The sequence below is a fragment of the Elgaria multicarinata genome, chromosome 15, assembly GCF_023053635.1.
Source record: "Elgaria multicarinata webbii isolate HBS135686 ecotype San Diego chromosome 15, rElgMul1.1.pri, whole genome shotgun sequence".
Classification (NCBI taxonomy): domain Eukaryota; kingdom Metazoa; phylum Chordata; class Lepidosauria; order Squamata; family Anguidae; genus Elgaria; species Elgaria multicarinata.
This window is the reverse complement of record NC_086185.1, coordinates 11243719-11258213: the sequence shown is the minus strand read 5'-3', so window position 1 is coordinate 11258213 and position 14495 is coordinate 11243719. Positions and strand designations below refer to the sequence as shown.

The 14495-nt window shown below is 45.2% G+C and overlaps 1 protein-coding gene across 1 annotated transcript in view; it reads right to left on the bottom strand.

Annotated features, from left to right (window-relative positions):
* Positions 1-14495, bottom strand: part of SH3BGRL (SH3 domain binding glutamate rich protein like) — a 35713-nt gene that overhangs the window by 6532 nt on the left and 14686 nt on the right. Inside the window, exon 2 of the mRNA XM_063141645.1 lies at positions 3013-3198. Coding sequence (XP_062997715.1) covers positions 3013-3198 — 186 coding nt within the window. The remainder of the gene's footprint in view (positions 1-3012; positions 3199-14495) is intronic.

The following is a 14495-nucleotide window of genomic DNA, read 5'->3' as shown; positions in this document are numbered from 1 at the left end:
ACTGTTCTAAAGCGTGGCGCTTTAGAATGCTGCTGAACGACAACTCCCATCATCCCCAAACATTGGCCCTGCTGGCTGGGGCTGATGGGAGGTGGAGTTCCTCCACTGCTATGCCCTGTTCCAAAGACAGGGAAACCACCCCATGGTTTAAAATTAAAACTGCAAAGCCTTTCAATGGACCTGCAGATTTCTGGACCGGAAGAGACGTCACCAAAGCTCAACAAAGTGGCCTTTCTCCAGATCCTGAAGGGGACAGTTGCTTTATTCGTATTTATTTACTGTCAACATACATGGCGCTTTGTGCATAACATAAGTGAAGGAGACAAGTCCCTTGTCCCAAGGTGTTTATAAAGTAACCAGCTTGACTCGCACAGACCATCTGCGTGCCAGTACTTTATTGCTCAGTATCATACTTTTCTGGCTTTTCCAAGGGCTCCTGGAAAATCTGGGCACGAGGCTGACTTGGAGTCTATTGAACATCTCCCTCCCTCCAAGCCGCTCTGCCCCTGCTCACCTGCCTCCCAACCTGTGGGACTTATCTGAGGCCTTTGCGTGTGCCAGTGAGCCACCTGGCCGCCTCTCTGGGATACCCCCTTCCAGCTACTCCCCCCCACAACGCCCCAGCTGTGCTTATATATCCTGCTGCAGTTCTTCACATAGCTCAGAACCTCCAGTGTACAAAGTTCTTCTCATAGCTCAGAACCTCCAGCATGTCACAGTTCAGAACCTCCGTGCCACGCACTGCCACACATCACACATGTGATTCAATGGTATGTATTTAGGCTTTACCTAAGAATGGGGATCAGGGCTAAAGAGGTTTTTTGGAGGGTGGACTTGAAGATTATAAAATGTTAATTTTGTGGGCTTAGTGTGGCTTCTAAGGTATTGACCTACTGAGAAAACAGTCTGAATCTCTCTCCGTTTGAGCTCTCTCCAATGTCACCCACCAAGAGCCAAATTACATTTGTGTGTGTGTGTGTTTTAAACAGCAGACCGGTGTGTGTGTGTGTGTGATCCAGATCAGGACTGCGGGATGGCTGGAGGAGGGTTAACCCTTTCCTTCCATGCTTCACCCCTACGAAAGATGTCCTCTCCCGAAGCTGCTATTGGTGCCAACAGCAATGGCAAAATGGCGGTTCCGATGGGGGGATTTCCACAAGGACTGAGGCATTTATTTATTTGCCCTTCTTCAGTGCAGCTACATCCCATCATGGAACTCAGAATAGTATATATAGGGCTCCCAGGTGGGGGTCCCATCCAGGCATTCAGGAGACCCAGAATTGCTTGGCTTCCAGAAGGCAGCTGCATCATGTGTCCTTAAGCCCATCCTCTGGTGCTCTGGGCATGGGGGGACCGCCCACGCTGTGGTCCTTAGCTAGTGGATAAGGCTATCAATGGACAGGCGTCCGGCTTCTTACAGGAATGGAATTTTAATTGTGTTTATTATTAGGGGCTGTCATCTGATCTCAGCTTCTTTAGTTGATTAATCATTAGGCATCTTCTCAACAAAGGGCCTTCCCTCTCTCCAGGAGACCATGGATGTGCCTTAGCTACTTGGTAAGAGTTCCGCCAATCAGCGGAGCCCCTTGAATTGCTTACAGCGCAATCCTACACAGGACTACTCAGAAATAAATCCCAAGAGTTCAATAAGCCTTACTCCCAGGAAGGTGGGTGTAGGATGGCAACCTTAAAGTGCTTTGAAATGATGGATGACACGCGTAAAATTAAAACTTGCAGCTCTGCTTGTTACTGATCCCCTATTTTTAAGTACGCTGCGTTCAGTGTTGGAAGACACTTTGAGTACAAGAAGGACAGGATTAAAAAAAATGCAAACCAATGCATAAATAGAAACACCCTTTGCAGCACAAAACTTGTGTACAACGAGCACAATTGACAAGAAATGTCTCCTTCGCAGTGAGATGTTTTTAAAATGTTTTTAGGATGTTTTTAACAATGTATATTATATTTTGAGTATTATATATTTTATTGTTTATTGTTGTTCCGTGCCTTGATCAAAATGGAGAGGCGGGCAAGAAATAAATTATTATTATTATTATTATTATTATTATTATTATTATTATTATTAAACAAACGGGGGCGGCGTAAGGACATGGTTGTTGGATCCTGGAATGGATCTTGGTTATGTTTTCCATTGCTTTGTTAATTGCTGAGGATCTGGAGGAACAGAGGACTCAGCAGAAACTTAAAGGTCAACTCTACACCTGGACATTGAGTGTCATAATTGAATAATTGTCTAACTGATTGTCTTCAATTAAGGGTTACAAGGAGTTGCATCAATGTATAGGTTGTCTATAAAAGTAAATGTGTTTTCATGTTCACTCTACTTCCATGTCCCTTACCCAACTTGATGTGAGCTGTATTGACTGACCGTTTGTAAGTATTTGTATCTGTACTGCCATAACTAAATTATATATTTATTTGCCAGTAAAAGGTTTATTTTAACCTACATGAATCTTTGTCTTAATTAACGTCTTTGCTGACTTGGCTGAGAACCGCTGCAATCTCTGCTAGTCTCTGGAAGGCCCAGACAAGAGACTTAACACAAAAGGTTATGTGCCAGAAACCCAGTCTGTGCCATAACTAATCAGCTTTTAAAGCCATAACTCAACAATGGTACCTCCTGCTCCGGTCACTCCTGAGGACATAGATAGGTAGGACCGAGAAAGCGTTGCTGGGGGGCTACTGTTTTGTCCTATGCCCATTGGCTTATGAATGCCACAGGGTCCTCCCATGCACCAGAAAGACAACTTTAAAAAAAATACCAAAAAGGAGAGAAAAGAGGAAGAAACCATTGCTGCTTGCTGCCACGATGTGCCCCCCCCCAGTTCCAAAACCTATACAATATGTTTGCCTTTCAACCCCTGCAAACGGGGTGTCTAATACGGAGGGTGGGTGGGTGAAGTGTCTTCTCAACACTAGCTTCAAGACTTGCACAAGAGAGATTCCCAACGGACCCCACCAAAAGACAGAGAACGGAGGCTCGGCTCTCACCCCGAGGTACCGGCTGCCGTTGAAGATGCGAGGGGGTAAAGGGTTCCCAGTGGCCGGCCGGCTATCTGCAGGGACGTTCTCTCGCATCCATTTGCGGTTCTCTTCGTTGGCTGCGATGTCCTTCTCCTCAAACTCGATCTTGTTGGCTTCCAAGAAGCCGAGCACGTCCTGCTGCTTCTTTTTAATCTAGAACCAAGGAAGATGAACAAGTCAGCAATAGGAAGGCCAATTTGCTAGTAGTGGAAACCCGCCGTTGCAAGCGGATCCTTATTAAGGCCTACACACAGTTTAGCAGGGTGGAGTGAGGGCTTCTCATTATTGTTTTATTATTATTATTAATTACATTTGTATACCGCCCCATAGCCAAAGCTCTCTGGGTGGTTTACATAGGATAAAAACGCTTAAAAACAGTATACAAAAGTTTAAAAGCACAAAAAGCATACAATTTTAAACCACAAAAACATACAAAACCAAACCCAGGCTAATTACATATTGCTAAATGCCTGGGAGAAAAGAAAAGTCTTGACCTGGCGCCGAAAAGATGACAATGTCGGCGCCGGACGGGCCTCGTCAGGGAAATTGTTCCACAATTTGGGGGGCCACCACAGAAAAGGCCCTCTCTCTTGTTGCCGTCCTCCGAGCTTCCCTTGGAGTAGGCACCTGGAGGAGGACCTTGGATGTTGAGCACAGTGTATGGGTAGGTTCATGTCGGGAGAGGCGTTCCATCAGGTATTGCGGTCCCAAGCCGTGTAAGGCTTTAAGAGCAGGAGCAACGGTGGACATGTAGCAACGCACCGGGTGGGTTTGCAAGACCGGGGAAGGAAAATAAGCTCCCGCAGGCTCTTTTTCCCACCCCGTGTACACCATAATTACCCTCAATGGGTAATTTTATCGTGTCGTCTGAACCTGGTTAGGTTGGGGGCGGTTTACAAACCACCCATAACCCTAGAATAAGCCATGAGTTATGGGGTGATTTGTAAACCCAGTCAGCATCCCCTAGCTGGGTTTGGAGGACACAGCAACTGCCCCCAGCATGGGTAATTGTATCATTTGGTGGCACATGACCAGCATGCCAGGTGGAATAATAAGCAACGGTGGTTTATTTTCCTTCCCTGATCATGCAAACCTGGACTCTGTCTCTCTCTCATGCACATGGGCCTGGTTCCCATGACAAGGCAGCCCACTGTGGCTTAATTGACCTGCAGGGGCAGGTGCGTCATGGCGGGCATGTATAGATGCCTTTTTTGCCTGGCACCCAGCTTCCTGTGGTTTCTCGTGTTGTGTGAACCCCAGACGGCAGGGATTGTTTGAAGCTTAGACAACCCTCAAAGAACGATGGCTTCTTGCAAGGGACCTGCACCTCCTAAGATGATGACTGATGCAACATACGACCGCATCATCGAAGAACAAAGAAAGGATGCTTTGGGGGGAAATATTATGCAAATATATGCAAATTTGAATTGATTAATCAACTAGAATTCATGCCAGTAAATTATCAACTTCCTCGGGTGGCAGTCTTGATAATACGAAGGGTAAGGGAAACATATTTGCTTGGTATAGGTTGAACCATCACGATTTTCTTTGCGCAGGATTTGGGTTACCTTGACCGAGAACTGTTCTGTTTAAGTGCAGAGGACATACAGTTGGAGTCTCGAACCCTGGTTGCCTTTGTTCATCTGAATAGAACCTATATTATCCATTCACCCAAGACTGGGGCTTAATCTACACCAAGCAGGATATTGCACTATGAAAGCGGTATATAAAAGGCAGGAGCCACACTACTGCTTTATAGTGATATTGAAGTGCACTGACACCTGTTGGGGCCCATTGACACATCTACACCAATCAGGATATAACACTATGAAAGTGGTATGAAAGCAGTATATGGAATGTGTCATGGGTCCCAACAGTTGACGGTGCACTTCAATTCCACTATAAAGCAGTAGTGTGGCTCCTGCCTTTTATATACCACTTCCATACCACCTTCATAGTGGAATATCTGCTTGGTGTAGATGAGCCCTGGTTAACATGCTTGTTAACATACATATATCTGCAGACCTTCTTGGAAGGGTAAACCTCATGACTGCCTTGAGATTAAATATTAGCTTCCCGACATAAAAACTCCTTGGCCCTGTTCAGAAGGCACCTTAAACCGTGCCTTTTTGCTTTATTCACCATGGTTAAAGCCATGGTTTGAGGTGTCTTCCAAACCAGGCCTTTGTTTATGTTTTCCCACCCGACTGCTTTTATAATATGAAGGAATATACAGATACAGGTTGTTACAACGGAACTGTAGAAGTCAGAGAGAACATCTGCTCTCCTTCGACTGCTCCTGTCACTAGGAAACCAGCAGAAATGGGGGCTGACTTTAAGCAAATTAGCCCATCGTCAGAAATGCAGCACACTGCTTCCGATTCAGGCCAGAAACCCAGACTCCCCCAGCAGCTTTCCCATATAAGGGCAAGTGAAAACACCCGAATCCTCCACCAACCAGATGTGAAGTCAGTCGACAGGCGAACGAGTTCCAAATATGGTCGCTGAGCTCCCTGGCACGCAGGAGGAGAGGCCGAAAGAGGAACCTAGAGGCAGAAACGCCAGCCAGCTCTTACAGCTGAGGTTGTGATGGGATGTTTGCTGCCGGGCCGCTAAAGTTGAAGAGGGAAGCCCGGAGAAAAAGGCGGTAAAATAGACAGGACCCGTTCAGACTGCAAACCTGAACGCTCCCTTCTGTTAGGAGTTCCCTGCAGTCAGAACACCCGCATAGAAGACAAAGGGCTGGGCTACAGCCTCTCTTCCTGATGTCCTAGTTTTCTACATGCAGGGACATAAGAACGTAAGAAGCGCCATGCTGGATCAGATCAAGGGTCCATCTAGTCCAGCACTCCGTTCACACAGTGGCCAAACCAGCCGTTGGTTTCCTAGTGACAGGAGCAGTCGAAGGAGAGCAGATGTTCTCTCTGACTTCTACAGTTCCGTTGTAACAACCTGTATCTGTATATTCCTTCATATTATAAAAGCAGTCGGGTGGGAAAACATAAACAAAGGCCTGGTTTGGAAGACACCTCAAACCATGGCTTTAACCATGGTGAATAAAGCAAAAAGGCACGGTTTAAGGTGCCTTCTGAACAGGGCCAAGGAGTTTTTATGTCGGGAAGCTAATATTTAATCTCAAGGCAGTCATGAGGTTTACCCTTCCAAGAAGGTCTGCAGATATATGTATGTTAACAAGCATGTTAACCAGGGCTCATCTACACCAAGCAGATATTCCACTATGAAGGTGGTATGGAAGTGGTATATAAAAGGCAGGAGCCACACTACTGCTTTATAGTGGAATTGAAGTGCACCGTCAACTGTTGGGACCCATGACACATTCCATATATGGACCAACAAGGCAGAACATGGTGCAACAGCACCCTCCCACCCATGTTCCCCAGCAACTGGTGCACACAGGCTCACTGCCTCGAATACTGGAGATAGCACACAACCATCAGGGCTAGTAGCCATTGAGAGCCTTCGCCTTCAGGAACTGATCCAACCCCCTTTTAAAGCCATACAGATTGGTGGCCATCACTACATCTTGTGGATGCATTTGTTTGTTAGCATGGAAGGATGTTCAGAAGTGGTACCCCACACCCGTAGTCTGAAGTGGTTCAGCTCATTCTACCACCACCTTCTGCTGCACGTGTTGACCAGGCATGACAGGGCTCTAAACACATATTTGCAGGATTCTGAAGTATTGTTTTCAGAGTGGGTTCAAAACCACTGCTGCCCTGTTAATTTAAGCCCATTTTTGGCCAACTGGTTTGATTGTTTGCATGGTTTACCATCTTTTGTTCTGTTTTAACTCTTGCTATTTTAAATCTCCTTGACATAACTGACAATGAGAACAGACAGAAAACTTATCTATATCTAAACGTTAGACAGGTCTTCTCCAATCACATATAATGTGGAGAGAGCATGATTTTAAGAGGAAAAGCACCAAATAGGTGGTGGGTGGGAGACTGAATCCTAACCCCTCCTCTGCCACAGGCTTCTTTCTTCCAGCTCGGTGCTGTTCAGTATGTAGCCTGCTTAAGAGGGATAAACCAGCTCGCAAAATGGACTGCAGAGAGGTGAGCCACTACAGCAGGCTTCCTGCACCTGGTGGCCTTTGGATGCCTTGGACTTCAAGTCCCATCAACCCCAGCCAGAACAACGAATGGTCAGGCATGCTAGTCCAAAACATCCGGAGGGCATCAGGTTGGGTAAGACTGCTCTTGAAGAATGGAAAGGTGCACCCTTTTGCTCTTAATTTAAGAGACTTAAATCTCCTTTCCCCTGCTTTATACAGGATTGGATATGCACACCCAGTTTGGTCTTCAAGCCTAATTTTTAGAGCCTGGAATGACAGACATCCTAAATGCATCAAATGACAGACATCCTAAATGCATCAAAAGCTACATCTCCTTGATGTGCGAGTGTTGAAACTAGTTGCTATGAAGTCATGGGACACCGGTGTGATAGTTTCCCCCCTTTTGATTAGTAGTGCTAGGAATTGTCTGCCTAGAAGCACCATAAAAGATGGACCAGGTGAGACCGAGTGGGAAAGGTAATCCGTGGCATGCCGTGGGCTCTGGAGAGGTTCATGGAGGGTTCAGGAAAAAGTGGACCAACATGCAGGTGAAAGGAAGCAAGATTTGTCCAGGAGGCACGTCAAAGTTGTTCTGGTTAGCTGATCAGCAGATTCTTCTCCTTTGCTAGGGGAATCTGGTGGGCATCCCACCTTCACCTCATTCCAGATCAGCTGAGCAGCAAGTCCAGTCAGGTGGCTTCTGGACCTGCTCTGCCTCGGGCTACTCCACCTGTCACAGATAGCGGCGATCACTTTCACAGCTCCAGGGAAGCAAAACATGACGGAAGAACAGAGATGAAGGATGCAATCCTATGTGTGTTTAGACAGGAAAAAGGTCCTACAACTCTCAGTATGGCTGGCTGGAGAATGCTGGGTTGCATGTTTTTTCGTGTCTAAACATGCATACGATTGCACCCTCAAGGTGGTAAACTGGTGTGTGGGTGGGACCTATTTCAAAATGCACATTCACATGCCTAAATACTTCTCTATACAATTTTTTAAAAAAACCTTGTCCGAGGAAAACTTGATGTCAAGAAGATGGATCTAGTTTTCCTATGTGAAGTGTCTTCTTCTTCTTCTTCTTCTTCTTCTTCTTCTTCTTCTTCTTCTTCTTCTTCTTCTTCTATTATTATTATTATCTCTTTCTCGCTCATAGCGGTTTTTCTACATGGATGGGACGGGCTTTGCCAGGTCGTGTTGTCTTTTACAGATTCAGGAATTTCCTGACAATTGAGCATGTTTTAAGTAAGACGGCATTCTGGATGTTGGTGTGGATATATTTTGATTGGCCCAGTTTCTGATGGTTTTTTGTATAGTTTTTTGATGTGATGCTGGTGACCAACCTTTTGGTCCCCAGCCTTTTTGGCACCAGGGACCAGTTTCGTGGGAGACAATTTTTCCAGGGATCAGGGGTGTGTGTGTTGAGGGGATGGTTTTGGGAAGCTCCCTCCCCGCGCCCCCACTCCAGCATCCTGGCTTCGCTTCGGCAGGGCAGGCGAGATGGTGCCCCACGCCCAGGTACACTGGGGTGGTTGTGGGTGAAAGTAGCTCACCTGCGTGGCCCGGTTCCTAACAGGCCACGAACCGGGACTGGTCCGTGGCCCGGGGGTTGGGGACCCCTGCTTTAAGCACACACGTTCTAGCAATCTGGCACAGGACACCCAAATCAGTGAGACCGTTTTTTTTTTTTTTTTTACTATGGGAAATCTTATGGCAATTGCTTAATGGTTCTATGCACTGAAAATCATACAGTTGATGGTCACTAGCCATATGATTTCTGAAGGGTGTAACCATTAAGCTTTATTTCTGACAATGAAGAAGACTCGTTGATTGGAGTGCCGTGTGTGTGTGCTTGAAGGCTCATGATCACAATGGAAGCTTTGGTACCATCATGGAACTGCAATTCCCAGGGTTCCTTTAGAGAGGTGGGGGCCAAGGCAGTTAACCACACATAAAACTGGATTAGGTTTTTAATGCAGGCTGTGTCCGAAGTATAGCTTGGGAGGAGGGGATGTTTAATTTCTGGCATACCTCTACGTTGCACAGGGCGCCCTGGGCGCCAGCCTGCAACATCTTGGCCATTCAATGGCCTGAATCACTGTTGATAAAACTCAGAAGAGACCTCCATTTCAATGGAAATGGGGCGATAACAAGGAACGGTGGACCGTTGCCAAGGCAAATTAATTTACCCACAGGGAACTGAGCCAGTCCGAGGCCCGGACTGTGTGTTTTGCCTCGGTTTGACATTCCAGAGAACGCCAGGAATGCGCTCGCCGTTCCAAGTCAAAAGAGCCCCCTGCAAAGTGCCCAGATGGGAACAACCGTTGCGCTTCAGAGGCTCAGACAAGGCGAGCATTAAGCCGTCCAAGAAGTGAATCGGCGTGCCGCAAACAAAAGCAGCCAAGAGCCTTCATTTCAAAAGGGCACAGATTTCACGAACGCTACTGATGACCGCACATCAAGTTTCACCATATTGAAGCTCAGCGCAAAGCCAGCGGCTGAACCAGGGTTCTGCAACGATGTCTGAATTATCCGAAGATGATTGGGTTTACCACTGCAGAAACTCTGGGTCAGCTGCATTTCCTGGGCCATGGGTTAGGCAAACTCCCCCACAATATATTAGGTGACCTTTTAAGTGCCATCAGACTCTGCAAGGCTGCTTTACTTGGTTCAAGGCTCCCAAAGACTGCAGAGTATCTGTGCAACAACCTACAGTATTATAGATTTCCTCTCCTTCTTAAAAAAAAAAGTGGGGGGGGGGCATTTACAAACACAAGCCACCTTCTCTCTATCCTTGCCATTCCTGGATATTTAGGTTGCACAAACCCACACAAAATTCCACTGTGAGAAGCTGGAGGTAAACTTGCAATAAATCAAGAGCCACTTGTTCCTGGAAGGAAAAAGCTCATCTTGGTGTTGGCTGTTTTATTCTGTAACAAAATCCGACTCAAACGCAGAACAAGTGTGTTCTTTAATCTCAGCCCTACAGATTAAGATCCCCTCCAATCAATTGATCACCCAGGACTTTCGTTGATTAATCTACCAAGGAAAGACAGTATTTCTAAGCTTGCGTTCAAGGATTTTTCTCCTCAGTACATGGCGGTGTAGCACAGACAAAATGGGAGGCTATAGTTTGGCACTAAGTGAAAGAGCCTGTGAGGAACAGCATGCATTAATTCCTTCCATTAGTTCTAGGATATCAACAAACCACAGTTTGATGTTTCACACAAATCAGACAAACTGTACATAATGTAAGAACGTAAGAAGATAAGAAGAGCCCTGATGCTGGATCAGACCAAGGGTCCATCTAGTTCAGCGCTCTGTTCACACAGTGATCAACCAGCTGTTGACCAGGCACCAACAAAGCAGGACGTGGTGCAACAGCACCCTCCCATCCATGTTCCCCAGCACCTGGTGCACACAGGCTTACTACCTCGGATACTGGAAGTAGCACATAACCACTGGGGCTAGTAGCCACTGATAGCCTTCTCCTCCAGGAATTTATCCAACCCCCTTTTAAAGCCATCCAAATGGGTGGCCATCACTACATCTTGTGGTAGTGAGTTCCATAGTTTAACTATGCGACGTGTGAAGAAGTCCTTCCTTTTATTGGTCCTGGATCTCCCACCAACCAGTTTCATGGAATGACCCCATTGGGTTCTAGTATTTTGAGAGAGAGAAAAATGTCTCCCTAGCCACATTCTTCACGCTATGCATAACTTTCTATACCTCTATCAGGTCTCCCCTTAGCCTCCTTTTTTCCCAAGCTGGACAACCCCAGCTGTTTTAACTTTCCCTCATAGGGGAGATGCTCCAGCCCCTTAATCATTTGAGTTGCCCTTTTCTGCACTTTTTCCAGCTCTATGATATCCTTTTTTAGGTGTGGCAACCAGAACTCTACACAGTATTCTAAGTGTGGTTGCACCATAGATTTGTATAAAGGCAGTTTTATTCTCAGTTCCTTTTCTTATCATGCCTAACATGGCGTTTGCCTTCTTTACAGCGGCCGCACACTTTCACCGAGCTGTCCACCATAACCCCAAGATCTCTTTCTTGTTCGGTCACCACCACCAGCTCAGATCCTATCAGGTTATACTTGAAGTTGGGGGATTTTTTTTGCCCCAACATGCATCACCTTACGCTTGCTTACATTGAACTGCATCTGCCTGCTTTTCATGAGAACCCCTAACTAACGGAAGGGATTGGGGCACATAGGGGAGAGAAGGAAATGGGACCACGTGGGAACAATGTCCTTTCACATAGGGACTGTTCAGACCACACGCTAACCCATACTCAGTGGTTGAGTGTGGGTTATTTTGAAGTGTGGGTTATTGCATTGTCGGAATGCATCCAGTGTGGCTTATTTTTCTCAAACAAGCCATCTTGAGAACCTATAGTTTGTTAGGTTGTTCAGGGTGGTTAACCCACCCTATGGAAAATACACTGTGTTCAGGCAACACGCAAACCCATGGTTCAACAAACAACCCACAGTTCAAAACAATTCACACTCAACATGGGTTCACATGTGTGATCAGCCCCATGGTGAGAAACCATGGTTTGGTGTTATGCCTAAACAAGCTAGGTGAGGAAATTGTGCAAGTGTTTTATTATGAAACTAAGTTCCCGATTCTTTTTCTCGTTCCCATGACCAGTGAACACACCCAAGAAATACTGAAAACCGCATTCACTCAACCCAAATGATTAGTCCAGCATTCACACCAAGTTGGGGTTGCGGAAGTTTCATTATAGTTTGATGGGATGTCCAAAATGTCAAACTATAGCTACAGCCATCAGTGTACTTCCAAAGACTGCTGCTCCAAAGGCATGAGAATGAGCTATGTTTCGTGGTACAAAGTTATATTTAGAGGCAAATGATGGTTTGGCGCAATGTCCGAATTGACACAACACCACCGCCCCAAGGATCACACCCCTCAGTCTTTCAAGGACTTCCACCAATCCTGCTAATTGGGTGCTGAGTACCGTGAGACGGCGCTGACATCTCTGAAGAACTCAGGGCATCCGAGGAGCGCTGGAATATTTGCCGCGAAGAGCAACAGACATTTCCCCTGCTGTTCTACATTGCATGAGGTCTGATAATACACGGCTATCTTTAGAAATGGGTAATTATTATGGAGCACTTCTTCTTTCATCTCAGGATGTGGGATGGCTTTTTTTGTTGTTGTGTGTTTGTTTGTGGAGCCAAGAATCACACATTAAGCAATGTCACCTGTAGTAACTGCTGCTGCTGCTTCCAGCTCGCCAACACAACATTCTAGGCAGCCGCTGGACTGTCAAAAGACATATTAGCGTGTGTGCATGGTTGTATCTTAAAGTAATGCCTATGCAGTGCACCAGGGGCAGTATCCAATGGTGACGTTCTGCAAACTCAAATAACACTAGCTAGGGATGTCTGGATTTTGTGAAATCTGCCCCACATGTGTTTTATTTATTTATTATTATTTATTTATTTATTACATTTTTATACCGCCCCATAGCCGAAGCTCTCTGGGCGGTTCACAAAAATTAAAACCATAATAAAACAACCAACAGTGTTGGTTGTGCAGTGTCATTTGTTCCAGCGTCCATTAACAGCCGGATTCGATTCCCCACCCACCCAGTTATGCGGAAAAATGTGCAAATACTTCTGTAAGAAAGCTTGCAACAATTTACATAATTTCTGTTAATACATACCGTTTAACACATTGTTCCCCCATCCCATTCATTTTTTTCCTGCGTATATTTTTCAGCACGGCATATATCTCAGCAAAAACGTGCGCATTTTCCTGCAAATGAATTCGCGCAAATTTCAGGAAAGTAAAATATAAATAAACCCAGAAGTCTGCACAGACTCTGTGCAACCTGGGGAGGCCAGTCCATTGCAGATTCCTCACATCAGATTCTTAGAAATCCAAATTCATTTTAGTCTGTCTCGAATTTCTCCATCATCCCACCGCTAGCAGAGCTCTGCTCAATCTTTCTGTTGCGCAAGCGATTGCGCAACGGGCGCAAGAAGTTGCATAACCCAAGAATGCACAATGGGTTGCACAAGCATAATGCAAAACTGCTTGCACATCCATACTTGCACACTTAACTTCAGTATTGGAATATTGGGGGAAAACACAAGTACCATCAATGGAAAAATGGCTCCTCAAGGTGTTGGAATTGGCGGAGATGGCAAAATTAATGGCGTTAGTAAAAGAAAGAACAATAGCTTCATATGTAATGGACTGGAAACCTTTTATTGAATATATAAAAGAACTGCAAAAGGATGATTTACATGTATGCGGATTTTATATATAATTTGTATTCTTGCCTTTGTTAAATGTACTTGCTTGCCTTTATGAAAGTCGGACCTGGTAAACAAGAAATATGACACTTACCGTCTGACATGAAGATCGCTTTAAATGGAATATAGCCTTATATATTTGTGACCATTATAGTAGTTGTTTATGTTGTGATGTAGTTTGTATAGTTTGTATTGTTGTTTTACCTTTCTTTATGTGTTCTGTTTTTGTGGAAAATTAATAAAAGTATTAAAAAAACCCCACCATACTTGCACACTTAACTTCAGTTGGATTCTCCTCTTGAGCATAGTTCAGAACCTAGTTTTCGCTAGCGCAATGTCATTTGAGCTAACGGAACGACAAAGTTGGATACTGCCCCCCAAAGCCCAGAGAGCTTGAGTGCCAAGAGGAGGAGGAGGAGGAGGATGAGAAGAAGAAGAAAAAGAAGACAACTAGCTGTAATATAGGGGTGCAGAACCCCCTCTTTTGCGATGCATTTCAGCTATACCCCTCAATCCCTACCCAGCCTTCTATTTAACAACTCAGCTGTTCGCCATGCAGCCAGTAATTCCACGTAGGTGAGCAAGCAAGTTGACGGAGGATTATCATCATCATCATCATCATCATCATCATCATCAAAATAATAAAAATATATCTCTTACCCACCTCTCTGGTTCGAGGCAGGGAACACAGAAAAAACAAAAATGTTATAAAATACATAAAACGGATTAAAACATATAAAACTAATACATGTTTAAAATAACAGCCAGACTTCTTAAAATTCGACTGGGAAGACAAGTATCTTCCTTTACAACCAACACAAAAACACAGCAGATGAAATGTTCTTTCTTGCCTCCCAAGATATACTTCAGACTCAGTAGGTTAATTTTATGGCTTTTTTTCTACTAGCCTAAGAAGCTGGTCGCTGCTGGTTTCATGCTAGTCATAGAGGCAAGGACACGGCTAATATGGAAACACAGTCCACTAGTCTCTAGGCTAGTAAAAAATAATAATTGCTGGCTAGTAACTTTTGTGGGTTAATTTACAAGGCTGCCCTGCGTACAGATATGAAAAAAACTCCTTGTGAC